Raw genomic sequence first — 12191 nt, forward strand, 5'->3', positions numbered from 1 at the left:
GTAAGCAGTGCAGGAAAATGTGATTGTCAGCGGCGTTCTCCAGCATCTTGTTGGTCACCTGGTAGCCAGCGAAGGCCTTGAGACGCTTCTGAGACTCCTCCTCCTGGCCCATACTGATCCACGTGTCGGTGGACACGACGTTAGCGCCGTTGACGGCCTCCACGGGGTCCGACGTCATGAAAAACTTGGTGCCAGCCAGCGCAGCCAGACGCTTGGTCTCCTCCACGACATCCTTATCGGGTTCGTAGCCTGCGGGCGTGGCGATCTGGATGTTAGCGCCAAGCTTGGGGGCAGCCAGCATGTAGTCGTGCAGCACGTTGTTGCCATCGCCCACCCAGGCGAAGGTGAGGCCCTCGAAGCCGCCAAAATGCTCTTTAACTGTCATATAATCGGCCAGCATCTGCAGCGGGTGGTACTTGTCCGACAGTGCATTGATCACCGGCACAGTGGCCAATTGACCCAGCTCCAGGATGTCCTTGTGGCCGTACACACGCGCCAGGATGATGCTATTGAAGCGCGAGAGCACGAGGGCCGTGTCCTTGAGCGTCTCATTCACGCCCAGTTGGATATCGTCCGAGGAAAGGAAAAGACCTTTGCCTCCCAGCAAGTGCATTCCCACTTCGCTCGAGATACGAGTGCGAGTACTGCGCTTTTGGAAGATCATGGAGCAGATTTCGCCTGTAAGAGGTCGGGGAGCAGTGGCCTTGGTCAAAGGGTCCGAGTACGTGGCCTTGAACTCCTGTGCCTTGGCCACGAGCGCCGTGATCTGCTCCGTCGAGAGCTCAGCTGTGGACATAAAGTTCTGCCCCTTTAGGGAGGCCAACTGCGCATTCACCGCAGCAGAGGAGAGTTGCTGAGTCTGTTGGCTCATTCTGAAGACGAAAGTGGAAGGTGAGGCACAAGATGTGAGTCGGCGAGTGAGTGAGAGGAAAGACATTGGAGTAGCGGCAGCCCTGGCGCTGTGTCACACAGTGTGTGGTGGTGGAGTTGGGGGTTTGCCTTCTTATGGCAAGATGCAGGATTTGCGAAGAATACAATCTTCAAGTCACTCGCAAACAGCCGTGGTAAACACCGGGATTAGCGGTGGAAAGTATCATACAACGTAGTAAAGCTTTACTTAAACATTAAGTTTATGCACAACACTGGCTCCGCTATTTCTGGTATAAGAAATCCTCGCGCTTCGTTGGGTGAAGCGATGGGAAATGTGCCTCATGCGCTGCCTGACTGCAGCCCAGACTCGAGCATCTATAGAACACGACATGTTGTTGGCAAGAGGAGCCATTACTGTTGATCGTATTCACACCACCACCACCGCTATCTTTTTAATCTCTCGTCCGTACACTTCCTACTTAATGGAACACCTGGGCCTCCGACTTGCCGAAGAAGAGCTGGCTCAATTGCCGGTCCCACCACGACATGGCCGGACTCAGACCGTTTTTCAAACGCTCCTTACTCACCTCCTTGGCCACGCGCTTGCGGGTCTTGGGGGCCGTGCGACTGCGCTTGAGGTCGTAGGCCTGGCCGATCAAGGCCATAAAATCGATGAAGGCCTTGGTCGGGTTGAACTGTCCACTCAGGACGCCCCACTCGCTCGTCGCGTAGTCCGACGGAAACTTGTGGCTGCAAGAAAGAAGAAGGAGAAGAAACGGCTTCCGTTAATGAGACCACGCAAATAATAATCGTTACAGGACGAAAAACGTACTGATAATTGTGGTAGCCTTCGCCGATAGCGCCAATGGCCACGATGAGGTTCTCCACGGCCCGGATCTTGGGGTCATAGGGCTTGTAGCCGAAAAAGTGAGCCACACTGTTGACCATCCAGGTCATGTGCAGCACCCAGACGTGGCGGAAGACACCGCCCACCCAGAATCCAGCCCATGCGTCGCCCAGATAGTAGCCGATAGCCGCAGGCAACACGTAGCACATGGCCAGCACGGTCTTGAAGTAGTGCTTCATCTGGAAGGTCACAACGGGGTCGGCCAGCAGGTCCGAGAAGTCGAGCTTCTTGCCGGCCTCACGCACATTCTTGTGTTTGCGCACCATGACCCAGCCCATGTGCGAGAAGAAGAGACCACGCTCCGAGTTGTGCGGGTCGGCCGTCGTGTCGGAGCCCTTGTGGTGCACGCGGTGGTCCCGCGACCACTCGAAAATGGTCCCCTCAAAGGCCATCGAGTTGCACAGCATGAGGAACATACGCAGAGGCAACTTAGCCTTGTAGCCGCGATGTGACCAGAGGCGGTGCGCGCCTGCCGTGATGCCCAGACCGGCCACAACCCAGAGGACCCCCCAGAGCACCAGAAGCTGGAGCAGCGAGCAGTGCGGCATGACGAAAAGTAGCGCATAGAGTGCCCCCACATGCCACGAGGCCAACACGATCACGTTGTACCAGACCACCTCGGACCACTTGAAGCCAGCCTCGGCCTGTTCCTCCGGTGCGAATAGCTCTCCCTCCTCCTCGGCAAACTCGTTGTCCATGTCCGTCTTGATCAGTTGCTCCGTCTTGGCGGTCGCAGCAGCAGCAGCGTTGGGGCGCAGCTTGGCGGTGGGTCTCTCCGCCACGTTGGCGTCCATTCTACGATCAGATTTGTCCGGGAAGGCGGCGGCAACTCGTCGAGTGAAAAGATGTTTTGATGACATCATGGCATCGCGTATTTACTTTTACCGCTCCAAGATATTAAGTGTGACGGGAAACAGTTACCGTACACAGGCCCTAGTGACTGAAGGACATTTGATACAGCTCGAGATCGATTAGGCAAGGTATAGATTATTGGGATGATGCTTTGTCGGCTCAGGATTGGCCAGTGGCGCGTCCTGCAAGCGTTATGGGAGGGTCTCGGTTGCCAGCTACGCATGACAGGGTGCCAAAGATAAGATGATGGAGAATCTCCATTGGACTTTATTTGTAGATCCCACGTCATGGTGAGCTTTCTGCTCCTTCCGAGCTTCGTTGAACCTTTGCCGTGCCTGCGGATCACGTGAGTGAGGAGTCGGCGGTATGGCTTGGTAGTGGCCACTAATTAATTAATAGTTGACGTCACGTAGAGAATTTTAGTAGTAATTCACAGCGTGTTCGTAGCGTCCGCTCGTGGATGGCAAAACAGAGCATTCACTGTCGATGAGGACCCTAAGCGCGATCAAGATTGGCGTGTATTTATAGTCGAGTTCACGCCCGTTGGCCCAGTCACTAAAACTGATCACGACGTGTTTTACTGCTGTCCATGGACGACGGCAACAGCAAGAGAATGACTGCCAACGCTTCCCCGCCTTCCTCATCGACGCCCGAACTTGCTAGTGTCAAAGTCTTCTGCCGTCTACGCCAGCAGAACCAACAGGAAAAGCGCGAAGGGGCCGTACAATGGTTGATAGATACATCGGATCGTCTTTCTGTCCCTCTATCTGAGTGCTAACTGATCCCCGCTGCAGCTCGACAGTCGTGGGCGGCCGCACCATGTTCCTCCGCAATGAGCGCTGCGAGGTGGACGAGATCCGCTGCACTTTCGACTGTATTTTCGACATCCACTCGACACAGGAGGAGGTTTACACGCACACAGCCAAGCCTCTCGTCCACGAGTTCCTGCAAGGCAACAACTGGTAGGCCCTATCTACACTAGCCACTCGTCTCACTACTCTCATATTCGTTCCAATTTCTAGCACCATCTTTGCCTACGGACAGACAGGCTCAGGCAAGACACACACAATCCTGGGACCTAAAGACGGCGTCCTGGTAAGTGCCGATGAAGAGGGAGGCATCATTTCTCGTGTCGCTAAAGATCTCTACGAGGAAGTGGAGCGTGCCAGGACCGACCCTATTGAACTCAAGGTGTCGTTCGTGGAGATCTACATGGAACAAATCCGCGATCTGCTCGCTCCCAGCGGCAGCAGCGGCACAATTGGCACACCTACGAACGGTGGACTCAAGATCCGCGAGAGTACACAGCATGGAGTCTACATTGAAGAGATGATGCGTATCCCTAGCAAGTCCGAGGCAGCCATGATGGAACTTGTGAAGAGCGGGACACTCAGTCGTGCAGTGTCCTCTACTCGCATGAACAAAGACTCGAGTCGTAGTCACTCAATTCTGATGATTTCCTGTGTTCGTCTCATGAGCGGGAGACGCGCCACTATGTACATCGTCGACCTTGCTGGCTCAGAGCTCGTGAACAAGACCAATGCTAGTGGTCGGGTGCTACAGGAAGCCAAAGCAATCAACAAGTCGCTTTCGGCACTTAGCAACGTCATCAAGGCGCTTGGAGAAAGCAAACGGCATGTACCCTACCGTGACTCGAAGCTCACTAGACTACTGCAAGACTCACTAGGTGGAACAGCCAAGACCTGTCTCATTCTCGCGGCGTCGTGCAGTTCGTACAACATGGCGGAAACGATTTCAACGCTACGTTTTGGCCTACGCGCCAAGGAGATCAAGAACCCAGTTGTGCAGCGGATCGACAGAGGTGAAGGTGCTGCCGCTTTCGCAGCGGGTACCATATTTAAGGAGCTCTATCAGCGCGCCATGGAGGACATGGAGGCGAAGAACCGCAAAATCGACGAGTTGCAACGCCTGTTAACTGCGAAGCTCCAGGAGAACCAACACCCCGATGAAGTGGAGACGGACTCGAGTGACCAACCAGCAGCGAGTGCTCAGGACTCGGGCAAATCTCAAGACACTGAGGTTTCTGACGGAGATCACTCCAGCCGAGATGGCGATAATGAGGAAGAGGATGGTTACAGCGCTGACGAAGAAGAGAACGATCCAGCACAGACTGACGCTAAAAACATCACCAAGCTTGAGCTCGCGAATCAGACTTTGGGGGAAGAAAACAAGCGGCTGTTTGGTGTGTTGGAGGCACTAGAGAAGAAGCTGGGTGAGGTCACTGTAGATCTTTCCACTGGCAGACCGACCCTCACTCTCTTCAGGCAACGCGATTCAGCGGCAGAAGGGAAGTGTACTGCTGGCGGAGAATCTCGAGAGGCTGCAGCCCCTTCGCTCAAGGTCTGGCTGGAGAGTGACCACTGGCGAAAGTCGCTCGAGTCTCGAACTGAGACACAAGGTGAAGATTTGGTGCAGCCGTCTCTTTGCAGTACGGAAAAGCCAACGATCACTCGGACACCACCCACCCAAGAAGCCATGATAGGAGCTCTCCCAACTGTTAACGGTCCACACACTCTCACTCTGTTGCCATCGCTACACGGTACAATGCCGCTGTGCTCAACACCTGAATGCGTACACCATGCCGACGCTGAGGCACTGTCCCGTCAGATCGTAGAGCTGAAGCTCCAACTGCATTATCTGTCTGAGAACGCGCGATTGTCTATAAGTGGCGAGAGCTATAGCATCGTGCTCGAGAATGCGCAACTGAAGACGCGCATTGAGGAGCTGGAGTTTCAGGCAAATCTGTGTAACGTGGCGTGTAGCCAGCTCGAGATGAAGAACCGCGCATGTGAAACGAGGCTGAGCAACCAAGAAACTCACATCGGATGCCTCCAGAACTCACTGCAAGAGTACCAAGGTTTGTTTAAGCAGCAGATCATTATGTCACAGGAGAAATGCCGCTTGCTTACTGACGAGCTCGAGTTCTACAAGAAGCTCGCGAGATGCAGCCAAGAGAGCTACCAGCACCTCGGTGGTAGTTCTTCGCCTGGTCGCCGTAAGAAAGGCAAGAGTCCGAGTCCAAAGAAGAATTCAACCAGTAGTAGCAGCAACAGCAGCAGCAGCAGCAAGGGAGCCTCGAATACCCTGTCGCTCTCTCTGTTCACTCGCGATGACAAAGCTGCAAATTCGTCCCAGCCATCATCGTGTTCTGCGTGGGCAAACCTTGGCACTCTGACTAGAACTGGCACTGACATCACGTTGGCTCCACTGACTGCAAGGGCGCAGCGCTTCATCGTCAAGCCCACTGGAGAGAGAGCGCCAAGCACGACGGAACAGACTCCACCAGCGAAAATCATTACATCTTTTCAGTGACAGGAATCGAGTGTGGGCAACTTCGAGTCTGAGCTTGGACGAGTTGGCTCAGTCATCCACGTTGCCTGTGTCCTCTATCGTGTCTCCGTCATCCTTGTTGAACTGCTAAACTGAAAGTTACGAAAAAGAAATATCTCAGCAAAAGATGACATTTGTCTGAGCCGCTACTTGTTGCTTGTCTACTGCTCGCCCGAAGACTGACTGTTGGGCAGCTTCTTCTGTGTCTTCAGCTCGTACTGCGCAGGAGTCCACGTCTTCATCTGAAGCGCGTGGATGTGCGTCATCTCCTCTTTGAGGCAGTCGTTCACCCGGCGTTGGCGATCTAGTAGCGATTGGCCTGTGGGTCACAACGTCGGAGTTAGTTCATTTTTGCTGGTTGGACACAGCACTCGCCACACAGACCTTCAAAGCCTCCGTGAACCACTACGAGGCTGAACTTGCTGCCGCAACCGTCGGACAAGTCCACGGCCTCCACCAGCGCGGCTCCAATCTCGCGGCGGATCTTGGTCTCCAGTTGATCAGGCGTCACCATGGTTACTGAATGTCCGGTATTGTGAATTCCGACCAAATTTGCCGTTTTGGTCCTATTCAGTGAATTCTGTTACGGTACAGTAGCTGGATTCTCTTTCAAGGCAAGTATTTCTTACCCCACCGGAGCTAAATTTTCGCTTGATTTGCTCAAAATGTAGCTTTTTCAAACTTAGGTCAAAGCTAAACCAGCTGTAATTGTTATTAAAGAGCCAAACGACTGGTTTCAAAATTCAGCTCTGGGTTGAATTTTGATTCGTCCTCCTTTGCCCCTTAAAACAGTGACAGTAGTTCTAAAACCAACGGATAAAGCAGCAGACAAAGAAACAAAGGGCGACCTGGAGGCGTGTGGATGAAAAGGCGCTGCTTAAGTGCTACCTTGCAGCGCGCAGCGCTGCTTCCTTAAAAAGCGACAAAGGTGTCAAGTCAAAGGGCTGGGCGCTTATCGTAACGCGCCGCGAAAGAGGGAATCCCTGCTGACAAAGGTTAGTGGTTTCAGTTGTCCGACACTATTGTACTGACCGTATTATTGTATTTGGCAGACCAATGCAAAACTAAATGCTCAAGACTGATGTACGAATACGATGTATTCAAGAGACTTATGTGACTTAAGTGGTGCTGGCTGGGACAGCAAGATTAATGCTCCTACACTCACTGACGAAAACTGTCGTAGGAGCTTTTATCCATTCTGAAGTGATCGCGGAACAGAAATGGATTAGGACTGGTGTAGATTGACTGGAAAAAACATGGCTGGGGGGTCTCTGAGCTCAATAGCCGTGGTATAGGCTCCCTGAGTGCTATTTGCTTTTGAGTTGCCGCCTCCTGCATTTTAGCAAGCGCTTGGAGGAGCCACAGGTCATCGTCGTCGTCGTGGTCGCTGTCTACCATTTTTCCCTGGTGATTGGTCTTTTATTCTTTGTCTACCTGAGTATAATGGTTGGCGGTCGCAGACGCCTTCAAATCCAGCCTTTTCCTGATGGAACACGAACACTCATTTTTATCTTTATTTTACTTAACAAAACGACTGTTCTACAGCTCTAGCTTATTTTCAAACAAGCTGGATTTGCCCCTGCAAACCGAACACGGCCTTAAAAGTTTAGTTCTTGCAGCTCAATTTAAGTAAATGGCAGCGATTGTTGCACAGTTTTTCTTGCACGACATGCACAGTACATCATGCGAAGTCGCTTAGATATGAGACATGTAAGGTTGCTTTATCGACATAAGGTTGCTTTTGTTGAACTTGAAAAAATCAGTTACACGATCTTCAAGTTCGCATTTTGGCTACTAAGTACCGCAAACTCTTTTTTAGGTCTGACAATTCAGAGCCGCCCATTTCCATAATCCGAGAAACGAGCTCGACACGCGGCAGGTAGACGCCGCGGGATTCGTTGTACGCGGCGCGGAGGAACACAAGGCGCACAGCGCCGAAAGCACCTTCAGCTCAACGCGGGGCAATAGAGAGTGTTGGCAGAAATGAGCGGTAAGCTTCGGAAGCAAGGACTCTGTTTTCGATTCGCTCAACCGACACGGCTGTTTTTTTTCTCGCATTTCGACGCTTACGACAACACGACAGGTGGATCCCATTCTCGATGATTGTCTTTCATCGTCGACGAGCACTGAGCGCGCTGTACGGGAACTCAAAGTTAAGTGGGTTGGCTATGTCGAGCCGACTTGAGAGCTAACGTCGAGTCTATCCTGTGGAGGCTTACTTTATGATTCTCTGCGAGGCAAAAAGAGTGAGCACCGGAGCCATATGCCTCTGGTGGCTCAATAACACTAGCATGGCGTGGTCACGCGTTGAACTGACCACAGAATGATGCAGCCTGTGATATCAGACGAAAAAGGATACTGCATCAACACTTTGCCTCCAAATTTGATGATTTACGTGGACTAGATCGCGTTGTGGAATATGGATAAAGAAACACAAACATTGATGCACGACAAACGACAACCGCGAAAATTGAGTAGTGGGGGTACTTCCGGTAGCTTGCTACGCTGTAGAGGAAGGCAGGGAACCTGGTAGCGAGGATTCGATTGGCAATGTAGCGACAGTGATCGCCATGCCCCCGTACTTGGAATATACCCGTAGCGTATTCTTCAATGGGATACGGATGAACAGACCGACATCGAAGAGGCTACAGACGCCAGCGAGCCCTCGTTGGCGATGTCAACATGAAAAACAGTTGAGACAGAAGGTGCTGACAATAGCAGCGAAGGGGTCAAGGCACATCTAGTATTTTCTTGCGGTCGTTAAACATGTACGCGCCCGGGTATAATAGGTCAGGTATGGAAACAATGGGGAACCACCCACCAGAGCGTTCGCTGGGGTAGGCGCACTCGACTTTGAAGAGCTTCGCCGGCGTCTCCATTCGTCTAGCCAATGCATGGAGAGATCCGATGGCGTGGCAGAAGGTGCACCATACTCGTACACATCACTGGGGGATCGACACACATGCACATGTGGCGTCATTGACAGCACCGGTCAACCCGTACGACATACGGCGTCATGGGTGCAAACTCGTGCGACATGCCGTGACAGGCGAGCGGCACGTGTGTCAAGTCGCACGACGTGGAGTAAGATGCGATTCACGTGGATGTCACAACGGTCACCATTTCAGTGGCTCCCTTTGCAACAGAGGCAGTTGTGGTGTAGTGATTTCTCCATAATTGCCGGTAGAAAGAGGCCTGATCACGATCAAGTCGTTCAAGCTACGAAGACTCGGTCACACGATGTACGGCGACTTCAAGGTGCAAGAGACTCGACGGTGTCACTACTGAGCACTCAGCGGATATTATACGGTCCAGATGTCACCAAACCCAGGCTGTCCTTATTATTAATATTGAACTGGCCGGATTTGCATTCAGCGGCCAAAAGAACTGACCATCTAAGATACGAGCCCTCGGTGGCGGCTGGGACAAGACGAGACGTCTGTGGTCCTCCTAAAGCATCATCTGGCTGCAACGGATCTTCGTGGCAGTCGAGGGAGGGTTCGTCTACGAATTCGTCAAGCTTAGGCGTTTTTGGCTTCCATTGATCCATCACGGACAATATGCCGTTGCTGCCAAAATCGTTCGAAATGTCGCCTTGCTCGTAGTTTTCACCCACGAGATATACGCGGCGGTACACGCGGAATTAACATTCGGTACTTCGTCCATCATCTTTATCATCACATTTGTGCCATTTGGGGTGCCGGTTGCTGATTCGTTTGTAATACTGGTTGTGCACAGAAAGGGTATCTCCTCGTCACTGAGGGTGTTTCTTACAGATGTAAGCAAGTCCCCACTCGGCGTCTCGGTATCTGCCCAAGACTCAGAATGAAAACTTGTTGATGCATGAACCACCGTCGCCACACCTTGAAGACCGTGGGGACGCGCTGGTGAGGCGTTGGTCGCAATATTAAATGCGCAAGCGGCCGACATGCCGAGGCTGTGACACATGTCCTCAGACTTGGGTAACAACTGTCCTGATAATACCGCATTCGCTCCAATCTCGCAACGAACACTCGGTGCCGTGTTCATCACCTTCATCGCAACGTCTGCGTCCGCTGGACCAACCACCGATGATTCGTTCGCAGCTTTGGCTGCGCGCAAGGCCGGGCCAACATCGTCTAGACTGATGTATCCATCTGATCCAGTGCTGTTACTTGTCGTTCCCGTCGGGACCCCAGACTCGAAACGAACGCTCGTTGGTGTATGTACTACGTTTACCGTGCTCAGCAGATCGTGTGTACGCGCTGCCGAGGCTTCGTTTGCATTATTGCCTCCGCCGTGAGCTGTCGTATAAGTGTCCAAAGGACTTCCGGAAAATTGGACATCATCCGAGTCCCCGGCTGTCACCCCAGACACCAGACAGGCTTCCAATCGCTCACGTTCCTCCATGATCGTCTTCCAGCGCCCTGCACACGTCAGACATCCCCGGAGTCCTTTAGCGACTCTTCAAAGGGCGTTGCTATTACCCCACGGGGTTCTGGATAGTCTGGTCGCTCGACTGCCGAAGGCTGAGTTGCGAGCCATTGTTCGTAGATCTTACACTTTCGCTGGATCAGCTCGCGGTCTCTTCAGCCTTCATAGGCCAGCACTTGCCAACCTTGGTACTTCTTGGAGTCCAAACGCACATAGCCGTCACCTCGCGGCAAATTCCCATCTGATACCCACATAGAAATCGAGTCGTGTGCTGGTAGGTACACAGTTTGGTCAGACACATTGGTCAACCGAATACTTTGAGGCCGTCCACGCCGAAATCTCGCCACTGTCGGCATTAACTTGTCAGCTCGGCGAACCCACAGTACGTGTTTTTCCAGCTCGACTTGATGCTTCGCTAGTCGATACTCTCGCCACTCGTGCGCTTGTAATGCCAAACTCTCGGGTGGCCCGTCGTTAACATGAGCGCCGTACTCTTTACTGTCATTCATATTCTTGATCTTAATCAGTGGGATTCAAACTTCATGCGGCAATTACGCCACGCCGTGAAACAGGTCCAAACGGATCCCGGCTGGGATCATAAAGTCGGTCCCGAGTACCACGTCGATGCCTGCACTATGCGCCATGACCCACGTCTCTAATTCACACACCATCTCCCATCCTAGCGTAATCTTAACGCACGCTCGTCGTGTCGTAGATATCTTGCCTTCGCTGACTTCTTGAATGTCAATACGGCGTCCGTGATCAAGTACATCTCGGAGACGCAACTTCTTGGCAAAGGTTTCCGTTATCACACAAACGCTCACTCCTGTGTCGAGGAGAAATCGTACGCTTGTCGGTTACTGCGCATTGCACCAGAGCTCTCATTCTGATCCGTCGGTCGAATTTCCTGGCCGACCACCACCCCTGTCTCTCGCCAAGGTTCAACTTCATCATCTTGGAGTGACCCATGGGCTCGTCTCGCGCTGCACTCGAAACCACGCTGGTGCCCTCATCAGCATCAGCACGCTCCACTCTCTCCAACACCCCCACCAAGAATTTAACTCCTCCTTTTCATTCTCCGTCGCGTTCACACTTGTTATATAATCACCAGGTCATTTACTCTGTCCAATGAGAGCAAAGATGCACTCTATTTCCATTAAAGGCTCGGCAAACTGTGGCAGCCCGATATGGACCAACTCATTTGTAGTTGGCGGGGTGTCTAGTTTAAACGGCGTTCTTGAACGACGGCCTTGAGCTCCGGGGAGAGTTCCTCCTTCGTGCCTTTGGTGCGCACGAATTTGGCAAGGTCTTGGAAGTTGCGGAAATGTTCGAATTGTCCTGCATCGTGGAGTTGCTTGCAGAACTTGCATCGCTTGTTGCAGTAATGAGCCGAGCGACTCATGCCACCGCACACAGCGCATGGTCCGTAATGTGGACGTCGGGTGTCGCGGTTGAAGTCGCGTCGACCACGTTGGTCCTGATTGAACCCACGGTCGCCGGTCGTCGTTCTTGATTGAACCCACACTCGCGATCAGGCATGTTTCCACGCGTCTAATGGCTGTCTGAACGTGCGTAGGTGCCTTCAGCGACTGCACGGCGCTCAATATCATTAGCCACGGCGAGGTGTCGGTCATTTTCGTCCAATGAGAAGTCACCACCCGTATTTATGGGCTAAAAGTCATTATACTCGTCTTGGTCATCGTCGTAAGTGCTCGGATCTTCATTTGAATACTCGGTACCCCCCCAGAACAGCTTCACGACCCTTTAATTCACCTAGTATATCATCCACCAAGGCTTC

The 12191-nt window shown here is 52.5% G+C and overlaps 3 protein-coding genes across 3 annotated transcripts; 1 reads left to right on the top strand and 2 right to left on the bottom strand.

Moving 5' to 3' along the window:
* Nucleotides 1-1349: 1349 nt before the first annotated feature.
* On the bottom strand, nucleotides 1350-2613 carry PITG_12578 (acyl-CoA desaturase 1; the record flags this gene model as incomplete). Its single annotated transcript, XM_002900404.1, has 2 exons — nucleotides 1350-1620; nucleotides 1703-2613. 2 exons carry the CDS (start codon nucleotides 2569-2571, stop codon nucleotides 1350-1352), a joined length of 1140 nt encoding a protein of 379 aa, XP_002900450.1.
* Nucleotides 2614-3218: 605 nt separating this feature from the next.
* PITG_12579 (kinesin-like protein) lies at nucleotides 3219-5829 on the top strand (the record flags this gene model as incomplete). Its single annotated transcript, XM_002900405.1, has 4 exons — nucleotides 3219-3358; nucleotides 3424-3591; nucleotides 3652-5645; nucleotides 5786-5829. 4 exons carry the CDS (start codon nucleotides 3219-3221, stop codon nucleotides 5827-5829), a joined length of 2346 nt encoding a protein of 781 aa, XP_002900451.1.
* Nucleotides 5830-6093: 264 nt separating this feature from the next.
* Nucleotides 6094-6494, bottom strand: PITG_12580 (uncharacterized protein; the record flags this gene model as incomplete). The annotated part of the gene is made up of 2 exons (XM_002900406.1): nucleotides 6094-6284; nucleotides 6365-6494. The coding sequence occupies 2 exons, from the start codon at nucleotides 6492-6494 to the stop codon at nucleotides 6142-6144; spliced, it is 273 nt and encodes a 90-aa protein (XP_002900452.1).
* Nucleotides 6495-12191: the final 5697 nt, after the last annotated feature.

This window comes from Phytophthora infestans, genomic scaffold (genome assembly GCF_000142945.1).
Source record: "Phytophthora infestans T30-4 supercont1.26 genomic scaffold, whole genome shotgun sequence".
NCBI lineage: Eukaryota > Oomycota > Peronosporomycetes > Peronosporales > Peronosporaceae > Phytophthora > Phytophthora infestans.